At 52.2% G+C, this 26,322-nt stretch overlaps 9 protein-coding genes across 9 annotated transcripts; 4 read left to right on the top strand and 5 right to left on the bottom strand.

Moving 5' to 3' along the window:
• Window positions 1–691: 691 nt before the first annotated feature.
• On the bottom strand, window positions 692–2,366 carry BU24DRAFT_103821 (uncharacterized protein). The gene is made up of 3 exons (XM_033520724.1): window positions 1,780–2,366; window positions 1,109–1,723; window positions 692–1,052 (listed from the first exon to the last, which is right to left on the bottom strand). The coding sequence occupies exons 1-3, from the start codon at window positions 1,986–1,988 to the stop codon at window positions 905–907; spliced, it is 972 nt and encodes a 323-aa protein (XP_033387067.1). The 5' UTR covers window positions 1,989–2,366; the 3' UTR covers window positions 692–904.
• Window positions 1,741–2,588, top strand: BU24DRAFT_103785 (uncharacterized protein). Its single transcript, XM_033520723.1, has one exon. The coding sequence runs from the start codon at window positions 2,042–2,044 to the stop codon at window positions 2,492–2,494; it is 453 nt and encodes a 150-aa protein (XP_033387068.1). The 5' UTR covers window positions 1,741–2,041; the 3' UTR covers window positions 2,495–2,588.
• A 1,221-nt stretch (window positions 2,589–3,809) lies between these two features.
• On the bottom strand, window positions 3,810–8,079 carry BU24DRAFT_103782 (RNB-domain-containing protein). The gene is made up of 2 exons (XM_033520722.1): window positions 4,055–8,079; window positions 3,810–4,004 (listed from the first exon to the last, which is right to left on the bottom strand). The coding sequence occupies exons 1-2, from the start codon at window positions 7,972–7,974 to the stop codon at window positions 3,965–3,967; spliced, it is 3,960 nt and encodes a 1,319-aa protein (XP_033387069.1). The 5' UTR covers window positions 7,975–8,079; the 3' UTR covers window positions 3,810–3,964.
• A 3,258-nt stretch (window positions 8,080–11,337) lies between these two features.
• Window positions 11,338–13,627, top strand: BU24DRAFT_103827 (uncharacterized protein). Its single transcript, XM_033520725.1, has one exon. The coding sequence runs from the start codon at window positions 11,583–11,585 to the stop codon at window positions 13,326–13,328; it is 1,746 nt and encodes a 581-aa protein (XP_033387070.1). The 5' UTR covers window positions 11,338–11,582; the 3' UTR covers window positions 13,329–13,627.
• A 140-nt stretch (window positions 13,628–13,767) lies between these two features.
• Window positions 13,768–14,347, bottom strand: BU24DRAFT_418273 (2, 3 cyclic phosphodiesterase). The gene has a single exon (XM_033526943.1). It carries the CDS (start codon window positions 14,322–14,324, stop codon window positions 13,926–13,928), a length of 399 nt encoding a protein of 132 aa, XP_033387071.1. The 5' UTR covers window positions 14,325–14,347; the 3' UTR covers window positions 13,768–13,925.
• A 197-nt stretch (window positions 14,348–14,544) lies between these two features.
• On the top strand, window positions 14,545–16,800 carry BU24DRAFT_418274 (uncharacterized protein). Its single transcript, XM_033526944.1, has 4 exons — window positions 14,545–14,821; window positions 14,992–15,122; window positions 15,178–15,973; window positions 16,026–16,800. Exons 1-4 carry the CDS (start codon window positions 14,738–14,740, stop codon window positions 16,737–16,739), a joined length of 1,725 nt encoding a protein of 574 aa, XP_033387072.1. The 5' UTR covers window positions 14,545–14,737; the 3' UTR covers window positions 16,740–16,800.
• Window positions 16,801–17,367: 567 nt separating this feature from the next.
• Window positions 17,368–18,330, bottom strand: BU24DRAFT_488810 (uncharacterized protein; the record flags this gene model as incomplete). The annotated part of the gene is made up of 2 exons (XM_033533575.1): window positions 17,368–17,877; window positions 17,941–18,330. 2 exons carry the CDS (start codon window positions 18,328–18,330, stop codon window positions 17,368–17,370), a joined length of 900 nt encoding a protein of 299 aa, XP_033387073.1.
• A 1,318-nt stretch (window positions 18,331–19,648) lies between these two features.
• Window positions 19,649–21,619, top strand: BU24DRAFT_103878 (uncharacterized protein). The gene is made up of 3 exons (XM_033520726.1): window positions 19,649–20,059; window positions 20,109–20,666; window positions 20,720–21,619. Exons 1-3 carry the CDS (start codon window positions 19,807–19,809, stop codon window positions 21,454–21,456), a joined length of 1,548 nt encoding a protein of 515 aa, XP_033387074.1. The 5' UTR covers window positions 19,649–19,806; the 3' UTR covers window positions 21,457–21,619.
• An 85-nt stretch (window positions 21,620–21,704) lies between these two features.
• On the bottom strand, window positions 21,705–25,537 carry BU24DRAFT_447376 (uncharacterized protein; the record flags this gene model as incomplete). Its single annotated transcript, XM_033530817.1, has 6 exons — window positions 21,705–23,091; window positions 23,145–23,587; window positions 23,644–24,644; window positions 24,703–24,831; window positions 25,005–25,382; window positions 25,412–25,537. 6 exons carry the CDS (start codon window positions 25,535–25,537, stop codon window positions 22,109–22,111), a joined length of 3,060 nt encoding a protein of 1,019 aa, XP_033387075.1. The 3' UTR covers window positions 21,705–22,108.
• Window positions 25,538–26,322: the final 785 nt, after the last annotated feature.

Genomic DNA, 26,322 nt, shown 5'->3' on the forward strand with positions numbered 1-26,322 from the left:
TCAACGAACTTTTCCTTTTGCTTACGAGTAGTATGAGTAGAAGGAACGAATGCATACGTTATCGACATGGTGGTGTTTCGCAAAGTCCGCTGCTTTGGGATGGATTGCGCATCACCCATCCACTACCACCACCCTGCAACAGTTGCAGTACCAAGTCTGAAGGTCCTTTAGCATAAAAGTCAAATTGAGTCAGGTGGTGTCCTGCGTTACTAATGCGTAGAGTTTCTATTTTATTTTTGTCGTAGTTGAAGAAGAGTTTCAAAGTCAGTAATAAAGCAATAGCAAGTAAGTACTAAGTGTGTCACGATAGTTAAAGTTCACTTGAAGACAAATATGCAAAGTGCGCTGCTGTTTGAAAAATTTTGAAATTTTTCATTAACTCCTGATGGGCGACGACCGATTCACAGAATCGTCTTTTCTACCCTTTCATCAAGAAGATATTATGCCTTTGCTATATAAAAAAAAACACCAAAACTGACTAACTACAAACTTCTTGTTGGGGGGTATTTCTGCGCGCAGGTCTTCCTTTTCGAATCCTTTCTTACCAGATCTACATACCTCATTCAGCTCAGTCATCATCCAACGATACCATGACAGAATAAAAAAAATATGAAAAAGAAATAAAAGAACTAAAACAATGCTTTGACTTTCAAATGCTTGTATATTGCAACGACTGTAGTGAAGTTTAAAAATTGTGTGGTTGGTTGTTGTTGATGGCTTGTACACATACGCTCTTCGCCCTCTTCTGCAGGAACGAGGAAACCCCCCTCTTTTTCCCTAGTCCACTCTCATAAACATTTGGGAAAGGAAAAGGAGGGGGGGGAGGAGAGAAACATATATGCAGAATTATAACATGAACGCGCGTTAAAGTCATATTTTATCCTTCTCTTTTCCTTTAATTCGTCTATGAGGGCTGGATGACGGAAGGTCCGGCGAGCACCTCGGAGTCGGCGACGGACTGGGACTTGGTGACCATCATGTACACCTCACCGGCGAGGTTGCCGGGGATGACGCAGTTGCCGTCGACGAGAGGTGCGAATTGGTTACCGCCACTGGTATGATTATTAGCTTCTATGAATTGGATGCTTTGATGAGTAGGGAAACGTACGGAGCAACGAAAGCGCAGAACTGGGCACCGGCAGGGTTGGCAGCATCAGCCAACTTGAGGTTCTGTCCAACGACGGCCTGCTCGGGGTTCTGGAGAGCGATTGAGGGGAAGGCCTGGATGTTCAAGTTGGAACCCTCGGGGCAAGAGGTGATGAACTGAGCGGCGAGGGTGAAGACGGCACGGGGTCCAAGGGCAGTGTCGAATGCAGCGGGGACGGGCTCGGCTCCAGCAGCTACACGGATGAAAGCCTGGTGACGAGACTCGACCGTGGCAATGGAAGCTGCGGCTGCGAGGACATCGGGCGAAGTGATCAGAGGTGCGGCACCGAGATAGGCAGATACACCGACGGCCTCGAGAACACGTGCGGTAGCAACCATGGTCTTAGCATCTACGAGGGCAGCATCGAAGTTGTACTGGCAAGGCTCCACGGGCTTAACACCGGCGCCAGAGATGGCGCTCAAGAGAGTGGAAACATGGGTGGCCTCTGTCTCTCCGACCTTCTTGAGGGAGGCGATCTGGCCCTCGCTCAGTCCGAGGGCAGTGAACTGTTCCGCGGGAATCTTGGCGAAGCCTTGCTTGTAGAACTCGGCCTCGAGGTGCTCTGCTGTGAGGGCGCTGAGGGACGAGTCAGTACCGTTCGATCTACTATGGACCTGGAGAATGAGACTTACAAGTTGAGGATGTCGGGATCGGTCAATCCACCTGCTGGGGGAGCGGCTGCTGGAGGAGCAGCTGGTGCACTTGCGGTGGCAGCTGGGGGCTCAGCAACGGCGGCAGTAGTAGTAGCCTCCTGTCGAGGATAGACACCGGCCGGGGCGGCGAGAGTAAAAGTTGGGGCGGCCACGAGGAGCCAGTAGAGGGTGGAGCGTACGCTAGGCATGATGATCGAATTAAATGTGTCGTTGATGTTGTTGTTGATGTTGCGTTGAAAGAATGGTTAGTGACAGACGGCCAGCAAAGTCTAGCTTTGAATGTATAATTATTAAATTCCTTTTTCAAGTCCAACCAGGGACGGGGAGAAGAGAATGTAAGGAGTGTGTGGTGGGTATTAGGAGGTACTTGGAAAGGTCACTGCCGCTGATGTCCAACAGAAAACGTTCAATAGAAACAGAAGTGGGCAGCAATGGACCTTATAGCAAAAGTACCGCGACTCAAGGATGGTATCTGAGACGCCACAGCCAATTCGGAAGACGGAAGGACAGCTCGAAGCAAGTTGGCGGACTGCAGCGATCCCGTCAACGCCTGGTCCACTTACCGGATCTGTGGCCAGTCAAGCCAATTCCCTTCAATGAACGGCCTGTGATCTACCAGGAACAACCCACTGCCACAGTGGTAGAAGGGTCTCGCAGGTTGTGTTCGCTGAGGTTGGGGATGGCATCGGGGTAAGGAGGTGTAGCAGGACCGGGGTGTTGCGACGCTTAGCCAACCGGTCTGAAACCCTCTGAGTGACAACCTCACCAACTTCACACTTGGGCGCTACCCGGAGAGCTTCCACCCGTAAATCAATCTCTCCCGTAAAATCATTGCATTACTGATAATGTGGCGGCTCACTTTCATTCCGGCCGGTTGTCGCCATGGTAGTTGAATGCGCGTGGAGCCATTGCTGGGGGTCTATAGAAGCGCAATAACGTTGGCCGATGGTGCCAGCAATCTCTTGCACTGTAAATGTTTTGCCAGTGATTTGTGCTATGAATATCGTCGCAAGAGGCTGTTTGCGTATGGAGACATATTGTTAGCTGTGACAACTGATACCAGCCACCGGAGAAGTGAAGAAAATAGGTTTACTTACTCCTCGTTCGGTGTACCTGCAGAGCACGCGCGCGCGATCTACCATCAAACAAAAGAATAATCTTGCCAATCTCTTGGCTTCTAAGACCCTATCCAGCCGTGTTCTAAGATGTTTCCTTCAGAACCACTTGCCTGCGATTCAAGGCTGTGCCTGGCTATCAAAAAAGGTACGGTTTTGGATGGTTGAAGCAACCTCAAACACCTCCACGATGCCAAGTAAGCTTGCCGAGGGGTGGAATCACATCCCTACCCCGACTTGTAATCTCCCACAGACTTACAGCGGGGAGCCTCAGGCCATTCTTGCAGATCTTGGTAGAGATGCTAGAGCACTTGCTCACAGGGGACGCCAGGGGCAGGGGACTATGGTTCGCAAAAGGTCGCATGTCTTGCAGCCAACTGAGCCAAGGGGGCATTTTGTGCCTGACTAAACCGGAACAATCGCCCGCCGCATGTACAGTCAGATTGTTTATCCGCTTGGATGTGCAGAAGTTAGAACAGGCTGCCGATACCTCCGAAGAATCTTGTCTTGAACTGACAGCTCGGTTGATTGTCTGAGAACGGCTCCAAAACATTCACACCGCACAGTGCACACATCGCCAGGACGGCATCACCAATGCCGACTCATGCGGCTCTAAACTCGAGGAAACAAGACTTGGAGACAATGCTCGATTCAGACTATGACTAAGGGTAAAACAACGATGATATCGACTACACCTGAAGGCTTTTGCAATTGCCCACATTAATATGATACTTTCCATCTCCAACTACCTACTAACAATGTCCATGATATTGTGCTTGACTTGTTCGAACCGGTGGGGCCACCACCCAAGTTCTGCTTTACTACTTTCTGTAATCCTGCATTTGTATATTGCTGCAAACTCAGAAGAATGTGTTGTGTCTCTTTGAAATCGATACGACAACGTCACCAACATTCCGAGGCCCCCGCTGAGAGACCTTTGGTTCCAAACTCGTTCCTGGTCGCATTTCACGGTCAAAGACAAAGACGCCCAAAGTGGCGTCTATGTCGACATCGATACAGTTGATCGGGTTCATCGTTGATCGAGGTTATTATAGAGCGTATGGGTTGAGAGAGCGGATGGTCAGGCAACTAAACAAGGTCAGTAATGTGGAAGGCTTTTGACAGGTGGTTGAACTTACGGAGGGCTCTTGGAGAGATCAGTCTTCAAGATGATTGGCACGCGAGTCATCTCCCGGACGTCCTGGATGTAGTCGCCATTCTCCTCCCTGAGAGTGAACCAGTTCAGGTACTTCTCCTTGTTCGAAAGCTTGGCCTCGGGTACTTCACTAGCGCTTTGAGCAAGCTTGGAGTCGGACTTGACACGGTGAGGGGCCTGTCCAGTTGAGAGTCCGTTCCGGGTTGGGGAAGGTGGCATGCTCTGAGTAGGACGGTCGGCTCCTGCAGGGTTCAAAGACACACCTGCCATTGTGCCTGCAAGATCCGTGGAATCATCGTCTTCATCATCGAACAAAGCGTCAACATCATCGGTGGACATAGTGCCTGTATCCATGTTTCGTCGTTGAGCCTCCTCTTGCTCCTTGGCGCGCTGTTTGGCGAGCTCCGCGTCGCGGGCAGCAGCAGCAGCGTTTGCCGCCCGGCTTGAACCGTGCTTTGGACGCTCGTCTTCAGGGATGTAGGTCGAGGAAGGAACACCCTTCTCCCAGTACAACTCGAGGAGCCTCTTGTTCTTATCGAACTCAGCCTTCTTCAACGGAAGTTGGTCACAATGGACGCGCTTTTCGAATCCAAATTCGGGAATTAAGACGTCAAAGGCCGACTCGTACACGCACAAGATGATACCTTCACTGATGAGATCACCGCCGAGGTCTTGACGCATCTTATCCATCCTGCGGCAAGCCTCGATGTGTACACTCTGTTCCTGGGCGGCATGAGCAGAGTCCTTCTTGGTATTAGCCATTTCTGCGGTCTTGGAGAGAACCTCCACATCATCTGTGAATTCAATGGCCCCATTGGAGAGGACAGCCTCCAGCTGACGATGGACAATGATATCAGCATAGCGACGGGACGGGTTGGTGAAATGAGTGTACACAGGTAGGTTGAGGGCATAGTGAGGGTATTGATCTTCTGTAGTCTTGCCGGCAACGAAGTACTTGGCCCTTGTCATGGACTTGATAACAAGAGTCTCGATACCCTTGCGGATGTCGTTGTCTTCGATCTGGAAAAGGCTGCTCTGGAGGCTGCCACTGCTAGTTGTGTCGAGGTTGTAACCAATAGCATTCATCCTCTCAGCAGTCGTTTCCAGACGTCGAGAGTTGGGCGATGGCTGTCGTCGGAGAAGAGCCTTTTCAGGAAGGCCGGCGACAATCTTCTTAGCAACGTAAGCATTCGTCTTGTGGCTAAGCTCCTCAATGAGCTCGTGCGCAGGCGATGAGTAGAAAATGTTCTCCTCGACGGGCACATTCTCGTCATCGAGCTGGTAAATGAGTCTAAGTGGAGGGAAGTCTGTGCTGTTGTCGGTGGAACGGTCGCCCAAGCGTGCTTGTCGGAACTTCTGCGTTATGGAATGGGCCAATTTGATGTCATTGGCTCTTGCTGCTGGTACCTGAACATCGTTGCTTCCGCTGATAACGGAGTCAACCTCTTCATAGGTAAGCTTGCCAGAACTCTTGATGACGGACTTTCCGATCCAAGTCTCGTCCTCAAAGACATGGCCAGTCGAGGGGTCAACCTGGAAGACAACACTGACGGTGTAACGATCCTCGCCTGGGCTCAAGCAGCAGATATCAGTGGCCAATCGTGGAGGAAGCATATTGACGGTCCTAGTCATCAGATACACTGCTGTTCCACGCTTCTTGGCCTCGCGGTCGACGAGCGAGTTGGCCTTGATGAAATGAGCAACGTCGGCAACATGGAAGCCGATCTCAACGCGGCCATTATCGAGGTGTTTGAAGTGGATGGCATCGTCAAGCTCCTTGCTCCCGTTGGGGTCAATGGTGAACGATTCCTCATTACGGAAGTCACGTCGGTTCTCCAAGGCGGTCTCACCGTCATTAGTCACAGACCAATTTTCAAATCCGACGTTCTTGAGAACGGCATCAGAGAAATCATCTGGACCAAAGTTGTTGTCACGCAGCAAAGCATCGGTCTCAACCTTGAGGTCACCCATCTCGCCCAATTGCTCGACCAAGGTACCGAAAGGATGCAGGGAGGTGATCGGCCATCGCTTAATGCATGCAACAAAGATGCGGTTGGCATAATCTTGATGCTTCTCGACGAAATCCCTTGGTGCCTGCTCGGTAGGAATAGCAATGAGAGGGACACGCTTGTCAGTAGGCTTGAACCAGACAATCTTTGGTTTGTCTTGCTGGCGTTCAGGTTGGTGGCGGCCAGAGCTACCCTCGCGAGCCTGTCGTTCAGCCTCCTGCTTCTCCTTTGTCGCCTGGCTGCTAGGACGAAGAAGTCCCAGAGTGCCTGAAAACATCTGGCCAGCAACACGCTCGATGACTGCGACGATATGACCAGCGTAGAGGGGCTTCTGCTCGTCGTTGATTTCTTCCTCCTCCATGAGAAGCAAGCTCTGTCCCTCGACCTCCACATCATCATTCTTCTTCTGGGTAGGTCGCTGGCGCAAGCTACCACGTCGGCGGATGCCGCCTTCCTGGCTCGTCTCTGGCTGAGTAGTAGCGTCATTCACAGCGATGCTACCGCCGCGAGGGTCGGCGTTGTCCTTGCGCTTCTTCTTCTCTTCCTTCTCACGTTTTTGACCCCAAACCTCATCGACATCGAGAAGTTCAACGGCAACCAGATCACCCTCGAGGGCACGGTTCCTGTCTTTGCTTCCGCAGATGAAGATATCAGCATCAAGGTCGGTGGTAGTGACGTAGGCGTCGCTACGGTTCTTCTTGTTAACACGAAGAATACCAGCAACTAGCTGTCCGTCACTGAGTAGTGCAGGCAAGGTAGCTTGGGGTAGGTAAGGAGTGAAAAGCGTCTTGCGTTGCTGCTGTTGCTGTTGCATAGACAGCTGAGGCGGCGCATGCTGGCTGGCTTGTAGGCCACCCATGCCTTGGCCATTCATCTGAGCAGCCTGCAGTGCCTGTAGATGAGCAATCTGAAGGGGGTTCAGACCCTGTCCACCGAACATCTGCTGCTGCATAAGGACTTGGCCTTGAGGAAGTTGCATCAACTGGGGTTGGCCCTGGTACTGGAAGTTGCCCAGGGTACCAACCGATTGGTTGACGGAGCCTCGAGAACGGTGACCGGGCTGGAAAGGAGGGGCATTGGCAGTCTGGTTCAGGTTGAAGTTGCCCATGTTCTGAGCCTGGGCATCCTGGGACTGCTGTTGTGGCTGCTGTGGCTGGCCTTGTTGTTGGTTGTTGGGCTGTCGCCAATTGCCCTCAAAGTTGCGGGAGGAGGTCCTGCCATGTCCTGAACTACCACGACGCTGGAAGTCCGACTGCCCGCTCTGATTATTATTATTGTTACTGGCGTTCGACTCGGTCGACTGGGGGGCAGGGAACTGGAAGTTGCCTCCGCCGCGATTGGCGTTACCTCCACCACGCCCAACTGCCATACTTTGACTACGACCGTGTCCGCCACGGCCACCTCGTCCAGAAGGTGGTTGGTCACTCGGTGCGTTGCCGCTAGGGCTTTGATCACGGTTGCTGGAACCGCCCGCGGAGGGTAGCGGGAATTGGAAGCCAGAAGTCTTTCTCTTCTGCTCTGCCAACTCTGCAGCCTTCTTCGCCTCAGGCAGAGCGAGGGAGTGGCGGCGAGCGTGTCCAGATCCTGCACTTCCACCACCTCGTCCACGAGGATTCACGTTCTCACGACCCTGAGTACCTTGTCCACTGTACTCACCGAACCCGGAGGCACCGGAAGACGGGGCAGGAGGGGGGCCCATCACATTAGGGAGGGCGGACTGGTTGCGGCGGTGAGAAGATGGCTGCGAGGGCGCGTTCAAAGGTACCTGCATATGCTGCTGAGGTACTTGCTGGGGGAATTGGAAGTTGTTCGCGTGCGGTGAGACGTTCGAGATTTGTCCTGGCATCTGGAAATTTGCACCGGGAAGGTGCTGTTGTGGTTGGATCATGCCCATATTAACATATTGTTGGTGGGTTGCAGCAATCTGTTGCTGCTGTTGCTGTAGAGCTTCGATTTGCTGGGCAATCGCAAGTTGTTCCACTACAAGAAGACATGTGTTAGTATCGATCGAGTCAGGGGGAGGGGCAAACGAGAAATAGTTGATAAACGGTGAGGAGGCAAGTCACTGCCAGCCAGCTAGCCAACCATCTATGTAGTCGAACTCCTATCGCTCTCGTGGAAGAGAACGGAGAGTAATTGAAGCGGGGACGAATAGGCCCCGGGCGGAAAGGAGAGGGAATAACGTACTCATAAGCGGTGTCAACTCAGACGGGCTACGTCGATGAGCAATGTGCAGCCGACGGCCTGCAGGGCCCATGGGGCCTTGCTGTCCTTGTTGCTGATCCATTGTGGAAAGCTACGGTATCTCGCGATCCCAAACGTGCAATTGTATATGTACTATGAAAGCAGATGAGCTACGCAGGCTAGGCCGGCTAAGAGCTCGAAAGATGTGTTATAACGAGGTGCTTTTGTAGAACCTGGGACGGGGTCAGCGATGGATCTTTAGGAGAAAGGGGTGTGAAATCGATGCGAAGGGGTGAAGGATGGGCTCGGTGAGCAAGATGCAGAGCGGGGAAGCTCTGGTTGGACGCTGGGTCTTGGGCTTTTGGGCGGGCGGTGGGACCGGTGGTAGAGAGGCAAAAGAGGAAAGCGGAGACTCACGCTGCAGAAGGTTTCTGTTTCCGATGAGAGAGAGGGGTCGTACTAGCAATCAGAGATTGGGAGATTGCCCGTAAATCGATGCTGAGTGACGGGTATAGCTGTGCAGAGTGATGAAGAGCCTGTAGAAAGCTTTTGTGAGTGACGGTGTGTCTTGACGGGAGTCTGAGATGGATGGCAAGATGGATGATAAGGATTGCGGAGCAGGGGCTTCAAGGAGCGCGGTTCCCTGGAGCGGGTGGTAGATGTGCCAAAGCACAAAAATGGGGTAGGAGGGAGTGCGTCGAAGGAGGGAGCGATCGGTCGCGAGGATAGAGAGAGTGATAGAGAGTGAGAGAGTTTGTATATAGATGGGGATTTGAAGGTTGGGAAAGGAGGGATGGGGAAGCTGGGAAGCTGAGGAGAGAAGAGAGCAGCCAGCAAGAAGCAGCAAAAGCGGAAGCGGAAGCAGAAGCCCAGGCAGGCGAGACCAGTGAAGTCACTGGGGGTGCGTGCGCTTGGGGTGTAGCCGTGGGTGGGTTGGGTGTGTGTGTAGTGTGTACCACCCACTACTAATGTGGTATACTACACTACTGACTACTGACTACTGACGTGCGTGCCAGTGTGGGCGAAGGCGTAGTCGTAGGGACGGGACGAGTAGCAGAAGCAACCACACTTCCACTTGGCAACCTCCACCACGACAGCACCAGACCAGTAATAGCTCCCCAACCCGGTGGAATTGGGAAAAGAAAAGATGGATGCAAAGAATTGAACAAAATAGAGCTTGAACTTACCTGCAATGTGTCGTTATAATATTAACAATACTGATAATGCCAACGACCACAGCGTCAGGCGGATTTGGTGTCGATTGATACCCGAGTAATGACGTTCCACGGTAGTACGGGTTCGGTGCGGTACGTACGGGGTAAGTCGTCTCTAGGCTCTCTAAGCTCTCTAGCGAAGTTATTGGGTGGAGGTGATGGTGTTGTTATTGTTTATTAGCAAGCACCGACTGTTCGAAATCTTAGTCCCAGGCTATTCTTGTATCGACTCCCAGAGCCGATGTAATGCAGCAATGCGTGTGAGTACCAAAAAGTAGGTATGTACGTTGTAGGGATGTATGTAAAATACGTAGGTGGGTATTGAGAGAGACAGAATATAATTCGAAGGAGTGGTAAAGGCAATGGGGGGGTGGCGAAGGAGCGCGAGACAACGAGAAGTCAAGTCAGTCAGTAACAAGAGGCAAAGAGAGAAAAGAGACTGAGGCCAGGCTGGCCAACATGCCATCTACATATATACCTACCTACACAGTAGTAGCTAAAGGTACCCATTAATTACAACAGAATCATCACAATCGCACAGCTCCCATGCAGGTCGGTCAGGTATGGACAAGTACGACGTAATTGCCCGTGCTGCGAAACAGCACCACCACGTCTCACTACTACAAGTGATGTGAAGCATCACGATCTTCACTTTAGTTCTCCGCGTTTCAACCTCTGTCCTAGCTTGGTTTCTTCCCCGAGCGAACGAGCAAGGACGTGGCGGAACGACCCTCTGCACACGGGATTCTAGCAGAACGAAACCAACCCATCCGTCGTATTTTGCGCTCGAGCTTTGAGAACCCCTACGCCGAACACGGTCGTCCTGATTTACCTCTAGCGACTCGGTACAACCCCAATTGAGTCCATCCAAACACCATGACGCACCAGATCGGATGTGGTGTGACAAAGACCACATCTTCGCATCAATACGCAAGATAATCACCGCGGACCTCTGAGATGGCTTTCGAAGGGGGAAGGGAGCTGATCTCCTTTGATTGACTGACTGATAGATTGACCAGGTAGCCAGCCAAGTAAGGACCTCCGTAGTAGTCTGGACCTGTTTCCACTGTGGAGCAATAAATGTCAGTTGCCTCTGCGACCTGACTAAGGGCACATTTCATCAAGGCCCCGGCACGTTCGAAGTTTGACACGATGTGCCAGTGACGAACCCGAGAAAGGGAAGACGACAAATGTCGTTGGGGTAGCCACAAGCATGTGTTTCTGTTTCAAGATCAAGGAGGACACAAGCCGCCGGCAGTTCTAGACTGGTATCATACTCGAAAGTTTGCAGCTGTTCACACCGTACCGTGTACCCGAGTACCTAATTAGGTCTGTCTCTAGAGAATGTTCTAGGGCGTCCAATTCCATGAGAGAATTGACAAAGGGAAGTTGAAGACTACACAGTAAACATGAACAACCCACGATGATTGTCTGTGCGATGCGATGAGCGCGGAAGATAAAACAATGGATTTACATGCATGCAGTGCAGTGCAGTGCAGTGCAGGTGAAGATAAACTCCGATGGCAACGGTGCTTAAACTTTGCCATCTTTATCCCGAGCGTGAGTTGGTTGGGTTTGTACGACGTGACTTGTGAGTGGACACTTCACTGTCTTCACTGTTCCTCTTTGTACGACCAATTGGACTAACTCCTTTTAGTTGATTTTGCTGCACTCAGCTAAGACCCTGGAATCGGCATTTCGTTTCTCCTTGGTCCGAAAAATCGTTGTTATCACCTACCAAAGCTTCCATTTGATGGCCCATCAAGGAGAACTCGTAATCACATCAAGGTCACCGGATGAAGACGACTCTCGTTAGAAGCTCCATACCTGACAATTCCACTATTCTGTCCCAATCACCAATTTGTCCCTTGCAACCTGTGGCTGCCCTTCAGGGACCATACCCCAGCCACCCAGCCACCACGCGCTAGTACTCACTTACTTTTTGAGCTTCATATCTTCGACACCCCTACGAAAATCGTGACGCGTTCCTTCGACTGCCCATACTTTACCAACCCTACCCCATCTACCAAATAGTCAACTTCATGATCGTCGTCGCGTCTGACCGTTAGATTCGGACTCGTTTCCCCCTGTCCATTCGCGTAGTATGCCTACAAAGTCCGGCACTTCGTCATCGAGCATGCATACGGCATCATCCTTCACCTCGAGCTGGATCGGCACTTCGCCCTCGAGACAATCCCCATCGAGATCTTCTCATACCCGAAATGGTTCTCGTACCACGCCACGGCGGGACGCCGCCCGTCGTTCGACACTCGATAGAGATCCGTTCGACAGCCCGGCCCGGCAGATGCTGCTTGACTTCAGTCAAATGCTCATAAGGTCCGACCAAGAATTCAATGACAGACTCGATCTCGACGCTGCACAACACGCAAAGTTACACAATGAACAAATCGCTAAAGCATCGCTCGAACACGCGAAGGTCCGCGAAGGGGCGGAGCGCGAATGGCAACGACTTCTTCTTGAGCAGGAACTGGCCCGCCGCAAGCGGGAGGAGGAGCAGCTAAAGGAAGTTCAACGTCTGGAACAAGAGAAGGCCAAGAAAGAAGCTGAAGCGCTTCAGCGCGAATTAGAAGCAAAGCAACGGGAAGAGGAGGCTGCCCGTAGAGTTGCCGAGCAACAAAGGAAGATACACGAGGCCGAGGCCCGCATCAAGGCACAGAAAGAGCAGGAAGAGGCTGCTCAGAAGCAAAAGCTCGCACAAGAAGCAGCGGCTAGGGAAGCTCAACAAGCTGCTGTCGCCGCCGAGAAAGCTCGAATCCAAGCGGTTGCTCAACAGAAAGTCACGGCTCAGCTCCAAACGCCAGCAGCACCGAGCGCACCAGCGCCTGTTGCACCCACAGTAGCAGCCAGCACGCAGGCCGCATCTCAGCCGGTTTCAGCTCAAGTCGAAGAGCTTCATGCCAAATACCTGGATCTACATAAACGAATGAAGGACTTCTGGAAGCCTTTCAAGAAGCAATGTGCTGTTCCTGGCAATCCACTCAAAGGACCAGTGGGCGATATGCGAAGAGACATTCGGAAAGCCATTGGTCAGGTAACCACCAAGAGAGACGATAGCAGAGCCGTTATCAAAAAGATTCGAGATGTTATTACTGCGGCGAGGAACGCCGGTGGGCCGACACTCGACATCCGACCTTTCTTAATTTCTCAGCAGCTCCCTCAATTGTCCAACGAAGCCGAAGCACAGTATCCACAGCTCATGCTCTATGCTTATATTTGCATCGAGAAGCAGGTTCTCAAGCAATTTGAGCAAGAAGCCGCAAATGAAGACGGCAGAATCATCTCGGAGCTCGGCGCCATTGTAGCCAGTCTGCTCATCGACAAGAACTATGTGTGGAGGGAGGTACCAATGACCGATCTTATCCTGGCAAAGATGCATCGTGTTTGCCCCATTCTGTTCGGCATTCGAGGCAACATGAGCACGGCAGCTGGTCAGGCGCGTCTGGGCTGGATCAACATCGCAGGGGCACCACCAGAAGTCAACAGTTACAACCAACGTATGCTAGGCTTGGGTGCTGGATTTGCAGCACTTTCTCTCCGGCACGTACCCCAACCTGCGGTCCCAATGTCCGAATATTGGCGCGCAGTCGCAGCTATCAGCAACACGCCGGCCGGAGACCTTTTCGGGGGCCACTTCATGGTTATGAAGGGTCTACTCAGGGACAATGCCAAGAAATTCGTGAACTTCTACGGTGTAGCAGCTGTGGCACTTCTACGCAAAGCTACGTTCACTCTCCCCGCCCGCGCACCACCAAACACAAAGGACGCCGCAAATCTGGTACAGGTGCTACCGGACGTTTGGAAAGTATCAATGGGATTATCGTTAGCTTAAGATCTGCCACCACAACAAACATTATTATTTGCATTGCATGGGGAGGAGTACGGGAAATTCTTGGGAATATCTATTCGTTTTTGAATGGTTTTGTAACGGCTAGAACAGATATGTAAAGTCAAAATGACCAACACATGAAAATGAAATAGTCAAGCCAGAACTCATCTATGCATCGTGTGCTTCGCAAACAATCATCTATGTCCAATGCTCAGGTTCAAGTGATCCGACAATGGCGCAACCATCCAATCCATAAATGCAAAACCATTAGACAAACAGTCCCCAATTCCAATTGATCTACTAATATCACACCTACACGGTCCATCACGAAAGCTCTCTCTCCGCAATAGGCTCCCACTCCCCAATCGGCCGATCAGTAGGAACCAGCACAACCCTCCCCCCAACCCATCCCCCAAGCTCTCCCTCACCCTTCAAATCCACCCCAGCACCCTCAACCAATCCCTTAATCTTATCAATCTCATCCTGTTGAACCTTCGGACAATCATGACTAGAACCTCCACATTAGCACTTCCTCATATGAACAAACGAATAAACACCCAATTAAACAATCAATTAAAACGGTAGAAAAACCACAACTCACTACAGCAAGCTCAAATGCGGTCCATACTTCTCCTTCGCCCACCTCTCAGCCTCGACTTCCCCCTCAAATCCTTTCACACGCTGCCTGGTCACTTTTCCTATTTGCTTCACGCCCGCTTTCTCAACGCCGATGTACAGTTTGCGCACGAAGACGTCCTCGCTGCGAAGTCGGCCGAACTTGACGGTCGCTGACGAAGCGGAGGGGAAGGGAAGGGAGTCGAGCCATTGTTGGGGATTGGGGGAGTAGGTTGATGGGTCGATTTCGGAGGTTAGGGTTACGTGGGGGATGAAGCGGTGGGGGGAGGAGAAGTGGGTTGATGTTTTGTCGATGAGGGTGGGGAGGATGGTGGAAAGGGGATGGGTTGAGGGGGGGAGGAGCCAGAGGGATGAGCCGGGCATGTTGAAAGTAAATTCGAACTAGGACTGTGTGAATTGTATTTGGGAATTGAAGATATTCGGATACACTTTGTTGAAAGCTATATCCGAAGCTGTCTGTATGATGTATACCTCTTATCGATAACGACCAGCGCAGCTAGCGTCCAGCGAATCCCCGTCGATGGGAACCCCTGCCAATCCGGGACGCAGCAATACATGCGGATGTCTCTCTCTCGTCCCTGACGTCTGACATGTGAAAGACACACACATCCGCAACGACGCCCGCCATCAGAGCCACCATAGAACGGGGGTTGGATTATCGACCTGCCTTAAATCACCCAACTCCAATTACCGAGCATGACCGGCAAATAACGATGCACCATTGCACATCTGGCGCGTGTCGCTGCGGCTGCTGATACGTTCTCGCTCTAGCTATTATGGCGAAAAAGGCACGCGGCCTGTCGGATCTCCTCAGGAGCGTGTTCAGCTTGCTGTTCGAGGTCGCCTTCTTCTGGCAACTGGTATGGGCTGATTCCTCTTCTTCATCTTCTTCAGCTTCTGATACCCTCCCCCGCGCTCGTTCCCCGCGCTCTTGTCATTACGCCAGCCTTTCGGCTTGTTGACTGCTTTTGTTCTTGCATCCAGCGATTGCGTGTCATGTCATCTTAAGCTAACGTGAGGCATGTTGAAGCGATTATTTGCATGGTGGACGAAGAAGAGTTCGAGAGATGTGCTGTTGGAAGCTATTGCCGAGGCCAATATATTCGAGGAGTGGGAAGGTGCTGCTTTCCAGCTTGACGAGGAGCTAGGTTACGATCTCTGGTACAAACGTCCATTACTCTCTACTCCATCTTGCTGTATCTAACAGAGCATCCAGGCGCCAAAATCCTACGTCGAAATACTACGATTACCGTCTCATCTACGAACGGCTGCAAGCCATCATCGAAGCCCGCGAGGAAGACGACATCCTCGGCCTAGTCAGCCTCCTTCGATCCGGCCTCGTACGAAATCTAGGGAACATCACCACACCGCGCTTGTTTAGTCGAGCATATGCTGGGACAAAGCTGTTGATCGAGGATTATGTGACACAGGTTGCATTGGCGGTTGACTATCTAACAAGCTATCCTACGACAACAAGTTCAGACAACGGGCTGACGAACCAAGCGAAATTGGATGTACTACACGATACGAGACAAGCATTCGGCCGATCTGTACTGGTGCTACAGGGAGGAGCTATATTTGGGCTTTGCCATTTGGGCGTTGTCAAGGCGCTGCACTTGAGGGGACTCTTGCCGCGTATCATATCAGGAACAGCTACGGGTGCGCTCATTGCGGCATTGGTGGGCATACACACCGAGGACGAGCTACTTGGTTTCCTTACAGGCAAGAACATTGACCTGACGGCCTTTGCAAAACATACTCGTGTTGGAATAGACGGACAAGTAAATCGACAGGAGGGGTGGTTTGCAACACTTACTAGGCGCGTCAAGCGATTCGTCAGAGAAGGATATTTTCTCGATGTTGGCGTTCTCGAACAGGTCGTACGTGCCAATGTCGAGGACATAACTTTCGAAGAGGCCTACCTAAAAACCAAGCGGGTCTTGAATATTACAGTCGCGACAACAAGCGGTGGTGTTCCTAATCTACTGAACTACCTTACAGCACCCAATGTGGTAGGTTTTATCACATATGCCAGATCTATGAGTGGCTGCTAACAACGTCTAGCTCATCTGGTCCGCAGCTCTTGCCTCCAATGCTTCATCATCCACACTATATTCTCCAGTGACCCTGATGTGCAAGGATGAATCAGGAAACATTGTTCCTTGGACGGCCGCCTCGGACGCAACGTTCCGACCCTGGACGCACGCTTCCTATTCAGACCGCGAATCACCTCTCCACCGCATCGCCGAACTCTTCAACGTGAACCACTTCATCGTCTCGCAAGCCCGACCCTACCTAGCTCCCTTCCTCCGATCCGACCTCCATCATCCGAACCCTCGACAGGACAGTCGCTGGAGCCTGAGCATGCCTGTCCTCCGCCTCATCGTTATGGAAATCCAGCATCGCCTACACCAGCTTGATGAAATCGGCTGGCTTCCACCCTCGATCCGCCGCTTCCTCCTCGACGAGAACGTCCCCGGCGCCTCGCTCACCCTCGTCCCTGAACTGACCCCAAGTGACTTCTTCAAGCTACTCGAGAACCCAACCAAAGACTCACTCGATTACTGGATTCTCAGGGGCGAACACAGCGTATGGCCAGCAGTAGGCGCACTGAAGGTTCGATGCGCCATTGAGGTCGAATTAGATCGAGGGTACCAATTAGTCCGAAGGAGAAAGCCGTTCGACCCCATCAACGGCGGACTGCGGAAGAGCGGGAGCAGTAGCGGCATGAAGAAGAGACCTCGAGCAGCGAGCTTCGGCAGCGCAGCGTACATATAAAATAGCATGTTTCCCTTTCATAATCTTCACGCCATCTCGTCGTACAAGCACAATGTCACAGCATTTGGAATTTAATCAATTGAACAACATGTGATTCTCTAGTGATGTCTCTTAGTGAATGAATGTCCGCATTTGGCAGTACGTCCATGGGATGGTAAGCTAGCGGGCCTAGGAGACTTGTATGATCCACCTCATCCAGACACCGTTGGATATTAATAGCGGCATCCATCTTACTAGCATGTCATTACCCCTCTCCTAAGCGGACGTTGACCCTTCGCTATGAATCGTTTGCTTCCCTTCCCTCTCCCTCTCCCACCGTAGGCCTGCTTGAGCAACGACTTCAGAAACAGGCACATACACGTAATGATGATGTTCAGATATCAATCAAGACTCTCCACGATGTTTGTTTATTTTGCTTTTAGAAAACGTCATCGTTAGCACGTTGAGCATTTTGTTAGCCATATTTTGACGTTCGAGGTTCTATTGTATTTGATAAGTTAATAAAATGCCATTCATTTCATACTCACTTTTTGTATACATTGAGATATTAAGATTTACAATCCAACTACATCATATCGAACAGAGAAATTACTAACACCAGCAAACATTTCACCGAATCCCAGCACCTTCAAGCAGAAACGCCTCTCCTCCCCTCAGCCGCCGCAGCATCAGTAGCACTCTTCCCCTTCACCCCATCCACAACCCCCATTCCAGTCCCTCCACCCGCCGCAGTAGTACCAGCACCAGTTGCACCAACAGCCGGCTTCCCAACCCCATGTCCAAAGCCCATGAAATCGCTATGATCGCCATGCGAAGCCCTCTTCTTCATCTCGGGGTCGACAACCCCATGCTCATGATGCTCGTGGTGGCTGTCGTCGCGGCGATGGCCCTTCAGGCCCGCAGCGACCGCGCCGCCAATGTTCCGCGGCTCACCCTCGAACCCGTCGTACCGCTCCTCGCGGCCGCCGAGGATGCCGCCCTTCTCTTTGAACTCGGCCATCGAGACGGGGGGCAGGTGGGACGTCTCGTGGTGCTTGGCGGCGTTGTGGTGGGTTTCGTGGATGGGCACCGTCGTGTGGACGACGTGGGGTTGGACGGTTTCTTTCTGGACTATTGGTTGGATTGTTTCGTGGATGTGCTGGAGGAGAGTTAGTAAGGGGTTTTCATTGGAAGATGTATGGTGAATGGATGGATAGCTCACGTGATGAATATGCTCGCCGGCCATGGTGGGAGCTGCACTCTGGCTATGTGTGGTCTTCTCAGTGATGGACTTGTTCCTAAATCCGCCCTGGTCTTTTGCGAGGAACCTCTTGGTGCCTTCGTGGTCGCGGTGGTCGAATTCCCGGTGTGTAACGGCTCCTAAGTTGTCCGTGTGCTTCTCGGGGAGGACCTCGCGATCCTGGACTGGTTGCACGGTGCGGTGGTAGTGGTCTTGGTGGATCTCCTTGTCAATGGCGGTGACGATTTCTTCATGTCGGTGCGGCTTGATCGTCTCATGCTGGACGCCAGGGGCCACGGTTTCATGGACGGTGGTGTCATGATGGCCGCTCTTGCTCATGAAGTCGCTGATGGCTTGCTTGGCTTTATCCATTGTTGCTTTGTTGATGTGATTTGTTTATAATTGGGTAGTATTGGGGTGTTGCAAGGGAATTGTAATGACTTTGCTATCGTGAGAGAAGTGAGAATAGATGATGATCCACACGGTCACTCATTTCTGGGACCGTACTTATACTTCAAAATCCGTCACTGTTGACAGACAATGGATGACAATTCGGCGACCTACGTAATGGTAAAATGATGCATACATGCGGGGTCCACTGGAGCTTACTATCTCCGTTCTTCATCGTGCTTGAGGCGTATAGTGACATGAGGTACTTAGCTAAATCAATTCGTCGAGAAGGACTTCATTGGTCAATTGCTAGAATAAGACCTATGCAAAAGCAGTGATTACTCGCTGGCACGTAGTTGACGGATCCACACGGGTCAGTTCCTCTCGATTAGGGCGCAAGAAATACGTCAGGGATCCAAATCTGAATGGTTCACCTCCAATTGAGCATCTGATACCCGTGCGAGTACGTTCTAACCATCCAGTTTGAGTCTCTGATGATCTCTGCATGGAAGTGGTCGTCCAGCGATCCCTGATCCATTGCCATATTCAGGGGAGTCGGACGATACATTGTACATTTTCGATCAAAAGGGGACATCTACGCTGCGAGCTATGCACATGCTGGCCGGCCTGAAAACCAAAACAAATACCACACCGCACCTCCGTGCTGGTTATTACCGGACATGGACATGATGTTTGAGCGAAGGGGTAAGAGATCGCCTCTGGGGTGTCGCAATAGATCGGAATGGTCCCTCAAAGTGAACCGTGCATCAAGCAACTAAAGCCAAGACATCGAGCCCGCCCACCCAAACTACGGAGCATTCCCCACGTATCATCTCCTAGATTGCTTAGGACACCATGCTGATCACGACGAATGAGATGGGATTCTGCACTGCCCGAGGGAATCGAACAGCTGGATCCCGCGGCCATGGTCGAACGGCAGATCGAGCACGCTACCGCTTAGACGAGAAGGTGCCCGCCAGCGCGGATGGTCTTCGTCATGATGGCTTTTAGGGCTCCACACTTCAATCGCCAGTGATGTCTGCTCGCTTCGACTTAGGTCCCGCGGATGTCTGATGGACATGTGTGTTGATATCACGTACCAGCACACATCGAGCACCGGCGTGGACTCCCCAAACGTCATCCTGTTGAGACGTCAATTCATCCTAGCATCGCCAAGGTCGAGAGCAGAACTACTGACACGGGTACTATCGATCAGGACGGAGTTTGAGCTGTCAGATTTGATGTCACGAAAGGGTGGATTGATTGATTATGGTGACCTCTGCCTCCCAATCTGGCATCTCAGCCACACGCCTCCCAATGCACGGTGATGATGAAATAGGAACATCAATGTCGCCTTAACACGTTCTACACGCGGCACAGTGACGAATGTAAACAGACGTCACCTCCCGAAGGTTATCGGACGGAAAAGAATTGAATGTCTTTGAATGCCGCTTTGAGATGATTCGAGGTGCTCACTATCCGGCCATTGCTCTCATCACACTTGTACTTTTCCATCCAATTGCGTTCAACGCTGTTTTTGTAGTCTACCATTTCCCCTATCAAACCCACGATCGCGTCCTTTGGAAGCCTTCGACGCATCATCAGGACTTCGATGTCATGGAGCACATTAGAAAGAGATCTGTGGTACATTCTCACTCATCGAAAAATGTCACATCCCACAGACCAAGTAATGGAGACCAGACTCGTCCTCGTGAGAACTACACTGCAAGTTACAAGTCACCAACACTGACCAACAGCAGTCGATAAATCCACATCACCAACCCATCAACCCATCCAACGACACCAAATGGAAGCACTATCATCAATTCCGCCAGTTCGAAACCCAAATCATTCCAATTCACCATCCGTCGTCTCGCAAAGCAATACCCAGCCATCCTCACACAACCTATCCCAAGATCTACAATCCCTAACCCTATCCCCCTCCTCATCCTCAACTTCCACAGACCCCTACAACGAATCCATAGCCGACCGCAACATCCGCCAATTCGGAAGCAGCAGCAACAGCACGACATCCCTCCACCCCACCACTTCCGCCACCAACAACGATGGCGAGGCAGCATCTTCACCACCCCGGACGTCGTCCTCGCGCTTATCCAACGGCGGAGATCTTCTCAGCGAAGCGGACAAGTTCGAACATGGCAATAAACACCGAAGAGACGACTCTGGCTTCTACGATGTCTCCACGAGCCAACATCCTCAGCACCCCACAACCTCCACCCCAACGCCACCCAATCTCAACGGCATCCTCGACCTAACAAACACAACCGACACAGATAAAACCACAACATGGGCACCAGGTACCTTCCCCCCTCATCCCCCATGAAAAACCCCCATCTCACACCCCAAACAGCAGTACACCACACAACCCACACAACGCACCTCACGCACGTCCGCCACGACCTCATCACCCGCGACATCCACACCCACGAAGTGCACCACCGCGTACAGCCCGTCATCGCTGTCCCTGAAATCCTCCCCGCGCGACATTTCGTTCCCTCCACCACTGCGAAAGGTGAGCTGGTGGAGGTGGATGCGCGCGACGTCCCCGAAGAGTGGGAGCAACGCTGGGGCGTTGATGCGCTTCGTTCGAAACTTCTGCCACCACCGGCGCGGGATGGGGATTGTGATCGGGGAGGCGAAAGCCGGGGAGAAGAGGAGGAGGAAAAGGGAGGATGGGGATGGGAGAATGACACGCCGGTGCCGTTGAGGAGGCGGTTTGAGGTGCCGAGGGTGGTGGGGGATGTTAGGTATGTGACTGAGGGGGGTTTCGAGAGGAGGGTGACGACGTATTTGCATCCGCCGACGCTTGAGGACGGGGGGAATGGGGACGGGGAGGTTTTGCCTGTGCATTTTGGCGAGGGGGGTGTTGTTGTGGTTGGGGAGGTTGGGAGGAGGAGGAGGTGTTGTGTTGGTGACGGTGAAGGTGATGGGGTGAGGGGTGGGACGGTGATACCGAGTGAGTTGGTGCCGGAGAGGCGGAGTTCGAAAAGATGTGGTGTGGGTGCGAGTGGGAGAGAGGGAGAGGATGGGAGACAGAGAGGGGTGGAAGTGGGGAGGAAGAAGCTGCCGTCTATGCTCGATGTGTAGAGGGACATACACTTGGTGCTTCGTGGTCCCTCTTCCAATTGCGTCTTTGCATACATAACAGCCATAGCGAGTTAGCATAGATACATTCAAAATGGTCAAGATGGGCCTTTGTCAGTCATTCGGGTGTGTGTGCGGCATACGTCTTTCGTTGCATCCCCTTTGTGTAATTGTAACCAAAAAAGGGAACCTTGGGATACCAATTATATTGAGCTTTAGTTGCCCCTAACGATGAGCCGGATATATCTACTGTATACCTTGATATTCCATGACCTTTACCGCAGTCAACATGAACGAAATAGGCCGTTTCGATCGCATCAAAAATCAAGATACTCCATAACGAATTTATACAATCGTTCCTGGGCGCAGAAAAAAAAAAAGGAAAGCACGAAACTGAATGTATCTTCCAACATTGCCTCCCGCTTTAAATGCAACAATGATCTCGTTCTCTCACGAAGACCGCCGAATGGGGGTATAGTATTCGTATCGCCTCAAGAGTTACCCGCCCGTCCACGCTGGTTGTCATGGATCCATGCGCCGCAGGAATGATCCCTGGTCAACACTCAAGCCGCCGATATTTTGTGTTCAGGTTTCGAATCGTATAAGGATATAAGAAAAGGTCTTCATGGCAATGAATTAGGACTCTGCGTCGCGTCTATGCGCCTCGCCAACCTTGGTTTTGGGGGTGTTGCTGCATCTGCCGCAGGTGCCGCAGCTGCTGCGGAGTGAGATTCAAAGGCACCTGTATCTGTTCTAACCAATTTGTATCCCTGGTCGGCACAGGTCCAGGCATGACGTTTCCGTGCTGGAATTGAATAACATCGACGGCGGCAAAGCCCAACTGGAATGCAGGATCCGTCGTTGCAAATTGCATGTGAGTCTGCGGCTGTAGCAAGTCGGAGTGCATGCCAGACTGAATATGTGAATTGATACCAATCGTTTCACGGTCGGCAGATATGCTCGGGTTTGGATACGCGTTGTATGTGTCGTGGACGCTTGGTGAATTCATCTCATGTGTGTTATATCGGTCGAACCGGGGATGATGAGGGTAAGGCCCCATCTTTGCATCTTGGAATCTGTCGCTTGCAGCCAGGGACGAAAGGCTGTGATGCTCAGCGACAGGCTCGGGCTTGTTGGTGCGATTAACTGCCGCCCATACAGGTGGCCCGTCTGGCTGCGGTGGTTTACTCTCCTGCCCCTCGCTGCCAACGTCGCTTTCTTTCTCGATGTCATGAATTGCAACCTCAATCAACACCTTATCTTCCTCGCCTGTGAGCTCTGAAAGGGAGTAGAACCCCTTAAGATACTTCTCCAGCTTCTTGTATTCGTCCAAACCAGCACCCTCGCTTGCGTTGGAATTCATGCTGCTGTCGGGGGAAGAAACGGCCTGTCTTCGTTTGAACTCCTTGGCCTTCTTTTTGCAGAAATCGCCCAGGTTCTGCAATGTGCGACACCAGCCTCGAGCCATCTTCAAACGAGACTGCATCTGGATGAGCAAATCAAAGGCCTTCCTCGTTGCAAGTTCGCCATCAGAAAGGTCCCCTTCTTCACCGGAAATTGCACGTCTCGCTCTTTCTGCTTGGGATCTACACATGTAGCCTTGGGGGTCCATTTGTGGGAAGAACATGCAGTAAATGCCTGCTACTGGTTAGTGACAGATGCCTAGCGATAGCAAAAAACAGTGAACGTACCACAGACACCAACTTGGAACATGGCGAATCCCGAGACAGGCGTTTCGACCAACGAATCCCATTCCTGATAAGTGCCCAGAAGATCGATGATGTTTCGTGCGGCTTTGAAGCATTTGCGCGCGACATCCTCCCAGTAATTTGGATATTCGGGAGGCGGAGCTTCCCGAACGAGGGGTTCATCCAGTGGTCCTTCTGGTTTGATACATGCGAATGGCAGGAATGGCACCCATTCGCGGTGTAGCATAATGTCGCAGAGTAGAAGGGCGAGATGCATGAGAATATAGTGTGACGATGACTTGTTGTCGCTGTGTGCGGTGGTGTTCGCGTCGCAAAGACGAAGATCCTGAGGTAGCCCATCTCTGAACTCGGTCAACCTGTTATTCAATTGGAAAAATTCCGACCTTTCGTTCCAGGGCGGGAGGAATTTCCCTCCTTGAGCCCGTCTAGCACATCAGTTAGCATGCCACCTTACCGATTCAACCAGATCTGGCAAACCTACCTTCTGCCCCCCGTGCAGGACCAGTGCATGACTTCGCCATACAGACTGATTGCTCGTGTGTAGCAGCTGAGCGCTCCCTCGGACTCGCCGACTTCCTGAATCTCCATCTTGTCGCCATCATCATGTCCATTATGCTGGTGGCCACGCGAGTCCTCGTGCCTGGATCCGTTGCGCACGCCACTGAAATGACTTGTCGCGGGGGAACTGCCGAAGTTGCTATAGCCATAGCTGCTGAAATTAGCTAGTGGGTTATTCGAATCGTCTTCATCTCCACCTAGCCTCGAGGTCGTAACACTGGTCCCGTGAGCGAAGGCCTTGTCGCTAGCGGGAAGCTGAATATGGATATCGCTGATCCGAATCTGGTTGGGCCGCATGTAGCCACCACTGAGATAGCGATCCATGATAAAACAACTCCAGAAGGTACGGCGCTTGATCTCTTGTTCCACAAAGCTATCCTCCACAGATGTGCCTGTATCGGGCTGTGACCCGTAATGACCCTGGGTGATTGCGATGAAGTCGGCATTCGGATTGATAGGATGCACAGGGGCGTGGATTTTGTCCGTATCCTCGTAGTAGAAACCGAGCAGTTGAGCATGGCCAACGGCATCGTGCATGCTTAGCCAAGCCTTGGTCCCCTCACACATTCCCCATTCGTGCAGACACAACATCAACGAGGCCTGGACGCGCTCAACCATCTTGTGCTGATCCCTGACCTGATGCAGCCGAGACCGCGCGGCTTCTGCGTATCGTTCTGCCACAAGCAGAGGATCACTATTATTTGGATATACCGGGGGATCATAGTGCTTGACAATGCCGTCGTGGAACCGCGAGGTCAAGGCAAGAAATGCAAGCAGGAACAGCTCCGAGTAATGGTTTGGGCAGGATGGGGTCGAACGTCTCAACAAGGATTCGTTGGAATTTGGCTGCTGGAGAAGCTTGCGAAAGGTGCCGAAATGGACGAAAGGTAAGTCCGACGCAAAGTGCCGTTGGTAAATCTCAAACTGTGGGGATTCGTCAGAAGATGTTCGGCAGAAGAGCACAAAGGAAAGCGTCACTCACCAGCTCTTTCCAGACTTTAGGCGTAAGTACATGGGGATCTAGATCAAGTAGATCGGGCGAAGACCCATTTGATGGAGTTGCCTGTGAAAGAGAAGCAATGGTTCGTTTCTGCCGCTTGCGGGGAGGTGCCTGTATTGGTCAGAGACGGTTTGCACATAGGACAGTGGCCATTGCATTCTGGGGGTCGGTAGCGTGGTGGGGTATCAGATTGACATTGAACCAACACGACCTACTACCTCTGAAGTCGAATTGACTTGGCAACAAGACTACATGTGTGCAATGGTTTAGAGATCTCGACATACCTCGACATGGCCATTCGATTTACTCGTCGAACTGGGGTGGCTCGGCAGGGTACTCTCCCTTCGGCCACTACCCGTGCCCGGTTCCGGATAGATGCACTCTCTCTTCGAAGAGGCGCAGGCCTGGCACTGAGTGCCGGCACCATTGTTGTTGCACTTCACCTTGCTGCGGCGACAGCGCTCGCAGGCGATTGAGGAACGCATGCGTGTGGCACCGCCCTGTTCGGGACGACGGCGGGGCTCTACTGGGCGATTGCTATCACTGGCAATGGGCACGACAGGGCGCGCTGAACTCGGAGGAGAGGCCTGTGTCGTGGAGGGAGAGTTCTGCAACGATTGCGGAGACTCCTGCCTCGGATGTTGAGGAGCATGAGAAGAACCCTGGGAGTGTAATGCAGGAATCCGCGGACCTGGAGTAGATGCAGATAGGGAGGGGAGAGGAGGCGTGGTGGATTTGTTGTTTGCGATGGTGGGAGAGGTAGCGACAGCAGAAGTAGTTGTGTCAACAGCTGTAGCGGTGGTAGCCGTAGTAGCATCTACCGGGGGAGACGCCGCGCCCGCGGCGCCTGGGATCTTAGAGGGAATTATGGTTGCGGTGTTGCTGATTGCTTGGTAATTCTCTCGAACGGCGCGGAAGAGCAATGGGAAGGAGATCCCAGAGCAATGCTAGGAGAGACCCTGGCGAGATCCTGGAGAGGAATCCTGGAGAGAGATCCTTGAGAGGAGGCACAGGCAGGCGGGCGCGCCCCGGAGCGGAGGGAGATTCGTGGAGCCTCGAAGGGGGGCGCGTGGATGCAGTGGATAGATGGAGGAGCTTGAGGCGAAGTGATCGAGTGCAGCAGATGCAGTAGATGCAAGTAGATGAGGTGGTTTGATAGAGGTGGGACCAATCAACGGTCGCGTGGTCCAGGAAGCAGATCGGTGAATGGGAACCGCGATGGGTAGCGCTTGGGCGCCAGATGCCTTACAGGAGTAGTAGCAGCAAAAAGCACAACAAGGCTGGGGGTGGGGTGGGGTGGTGATGATGGTGGATGGTGGATGATGATGGTGATGGAGGGTGGTATGGACGGTTGGATGGATGGATGGATGGGTGAATTGGGTCAAGGGAAGAGTAAGGTAGTTTGAGATCGGTGAGGCGTAAGCTGTAAGCCGCGAGGTTTGCGTTGTTGTGCTTGTGTCGTGTCGTGTGAGTGAGTAGCAGTAGGAGAAGTAGGATATGTAGGTGAGTACGGAGTAAGTATAGTAGGAAGTAGGCAAGATCGGTAGGGTGAGTAGGTTGGTAGGCAAGACGTGAGCTGTCACTTCTTGGTTTGGATACCTC

The sequence above is a fragment of the Aaosphaeria arxii genome (assembly GCF_010015735.1).
Source record: "Aaosphaeria arxii CBS 175.79 unplaced genomic scaffold BU24scaffold_2, whole genome shotgun sequence".
Classification (NCBI taxonomy): Eukaryota; Fungi; Ascomycota; class Dothideomycetes; order Pleosporales; genus Aaosphaeria; species Aaosphaeria arxii.

Coding starts and splice junctions, on each gene's coding strand:
- BU24DRAFT_103821 (XM_033520724.1), bottom strand. CDS start 1,988: ATGCCTAGCGTACGCTCCACCCTCTACTGGCTCCTCGTGGCCGCCCCA. Junction 1,724..1,779: donor GATCCCGACATCCTCAACTT/GTAAGTCTCATT, acceptor CTCGTCCCTCAG/CGCCCTCACAGCAGAGCACC. Junction 1,053..1,108: donor TTCTGCGCTTTCGTTGCTCC/GTACGTTTCCCT, acceptor TAATCATACCAG/TGGCGGTAACCAATTCGCAC.
- BU24DRAFT_103785 (XM_033520723.1), top strand. CDS start 2,042: ATGGTTAGTGACAGACGGCCAGCAAAGTCTAGCTTTGAATGTATAATT.
- BU24DRAFT_103782 (XM_033520722.1), bottom strand. CDS start 7,974: ATGGGCATGATCCAACCACAACAGCACCTTCCCGGTGCAAATTTCCAG. Junction 4,005..4,054: donor GATCTCTCCAAGAGCCCTCC/GTAAGTTCAACC, acceptor GACCTTGTTTAG/TTGCCTGACCATCCGCTCTC.
- BU24DRAFT_103827 (XM_033520725.1), top strand. CDS start 11,583: ATGCCTACAAAGTCCGGCACTTCGTCATCGAGCATGCATACGGCATCA.
- BU24DRAFT_418273 (XM_033526943.1), bottom strand. CDS start 14,324: ATGCCCGGCTCATCCCTCTGGCTCCTCCCCCCCTCAACCCATCCCCTT.
- BU24DRAFT_418274 (XM_033526944.1), top strand. CDS start 14,738: ATGGCGAAAAAGGCACGCGGCCTGTCGGATCTCCTCAGGAGCGTGTTC. Junction 14,822..14,991: donor TCGCCTTCTTCTGGCAACTG/GTATGGGCTGAT, acceptor GGCATGTTGAAG/CGATTATTTGCATGGTGGAC. Junction 15,974..16,025: donor ACCTTACAGCACCCAATGTG/GTAGGTTTTATC, acceptor AACAACGTCTAG/CTCATCTGGTCCGCAGCTCT.
- BU24DRAFT_103878 (XM_033520726.1), top strand. CDS start 19,807: ATGATTCGAGGTGCTCACTATCCGGCCATTGCTCTCATCACACTTGTA. Junction 20,060..20,108: donor TGGAGACCAGACTCGTCCTC/GTGAGAACTACA, acceptor GACCAACAGCAG/TCGATAAATCCACATCACCA. Junction 20,667..20,719: donor AACCACAACATGGGCACCAG/GTACCTTCCCCC, acceptor CACCCCAAACAG/CAGTACACCACACAACCCAC.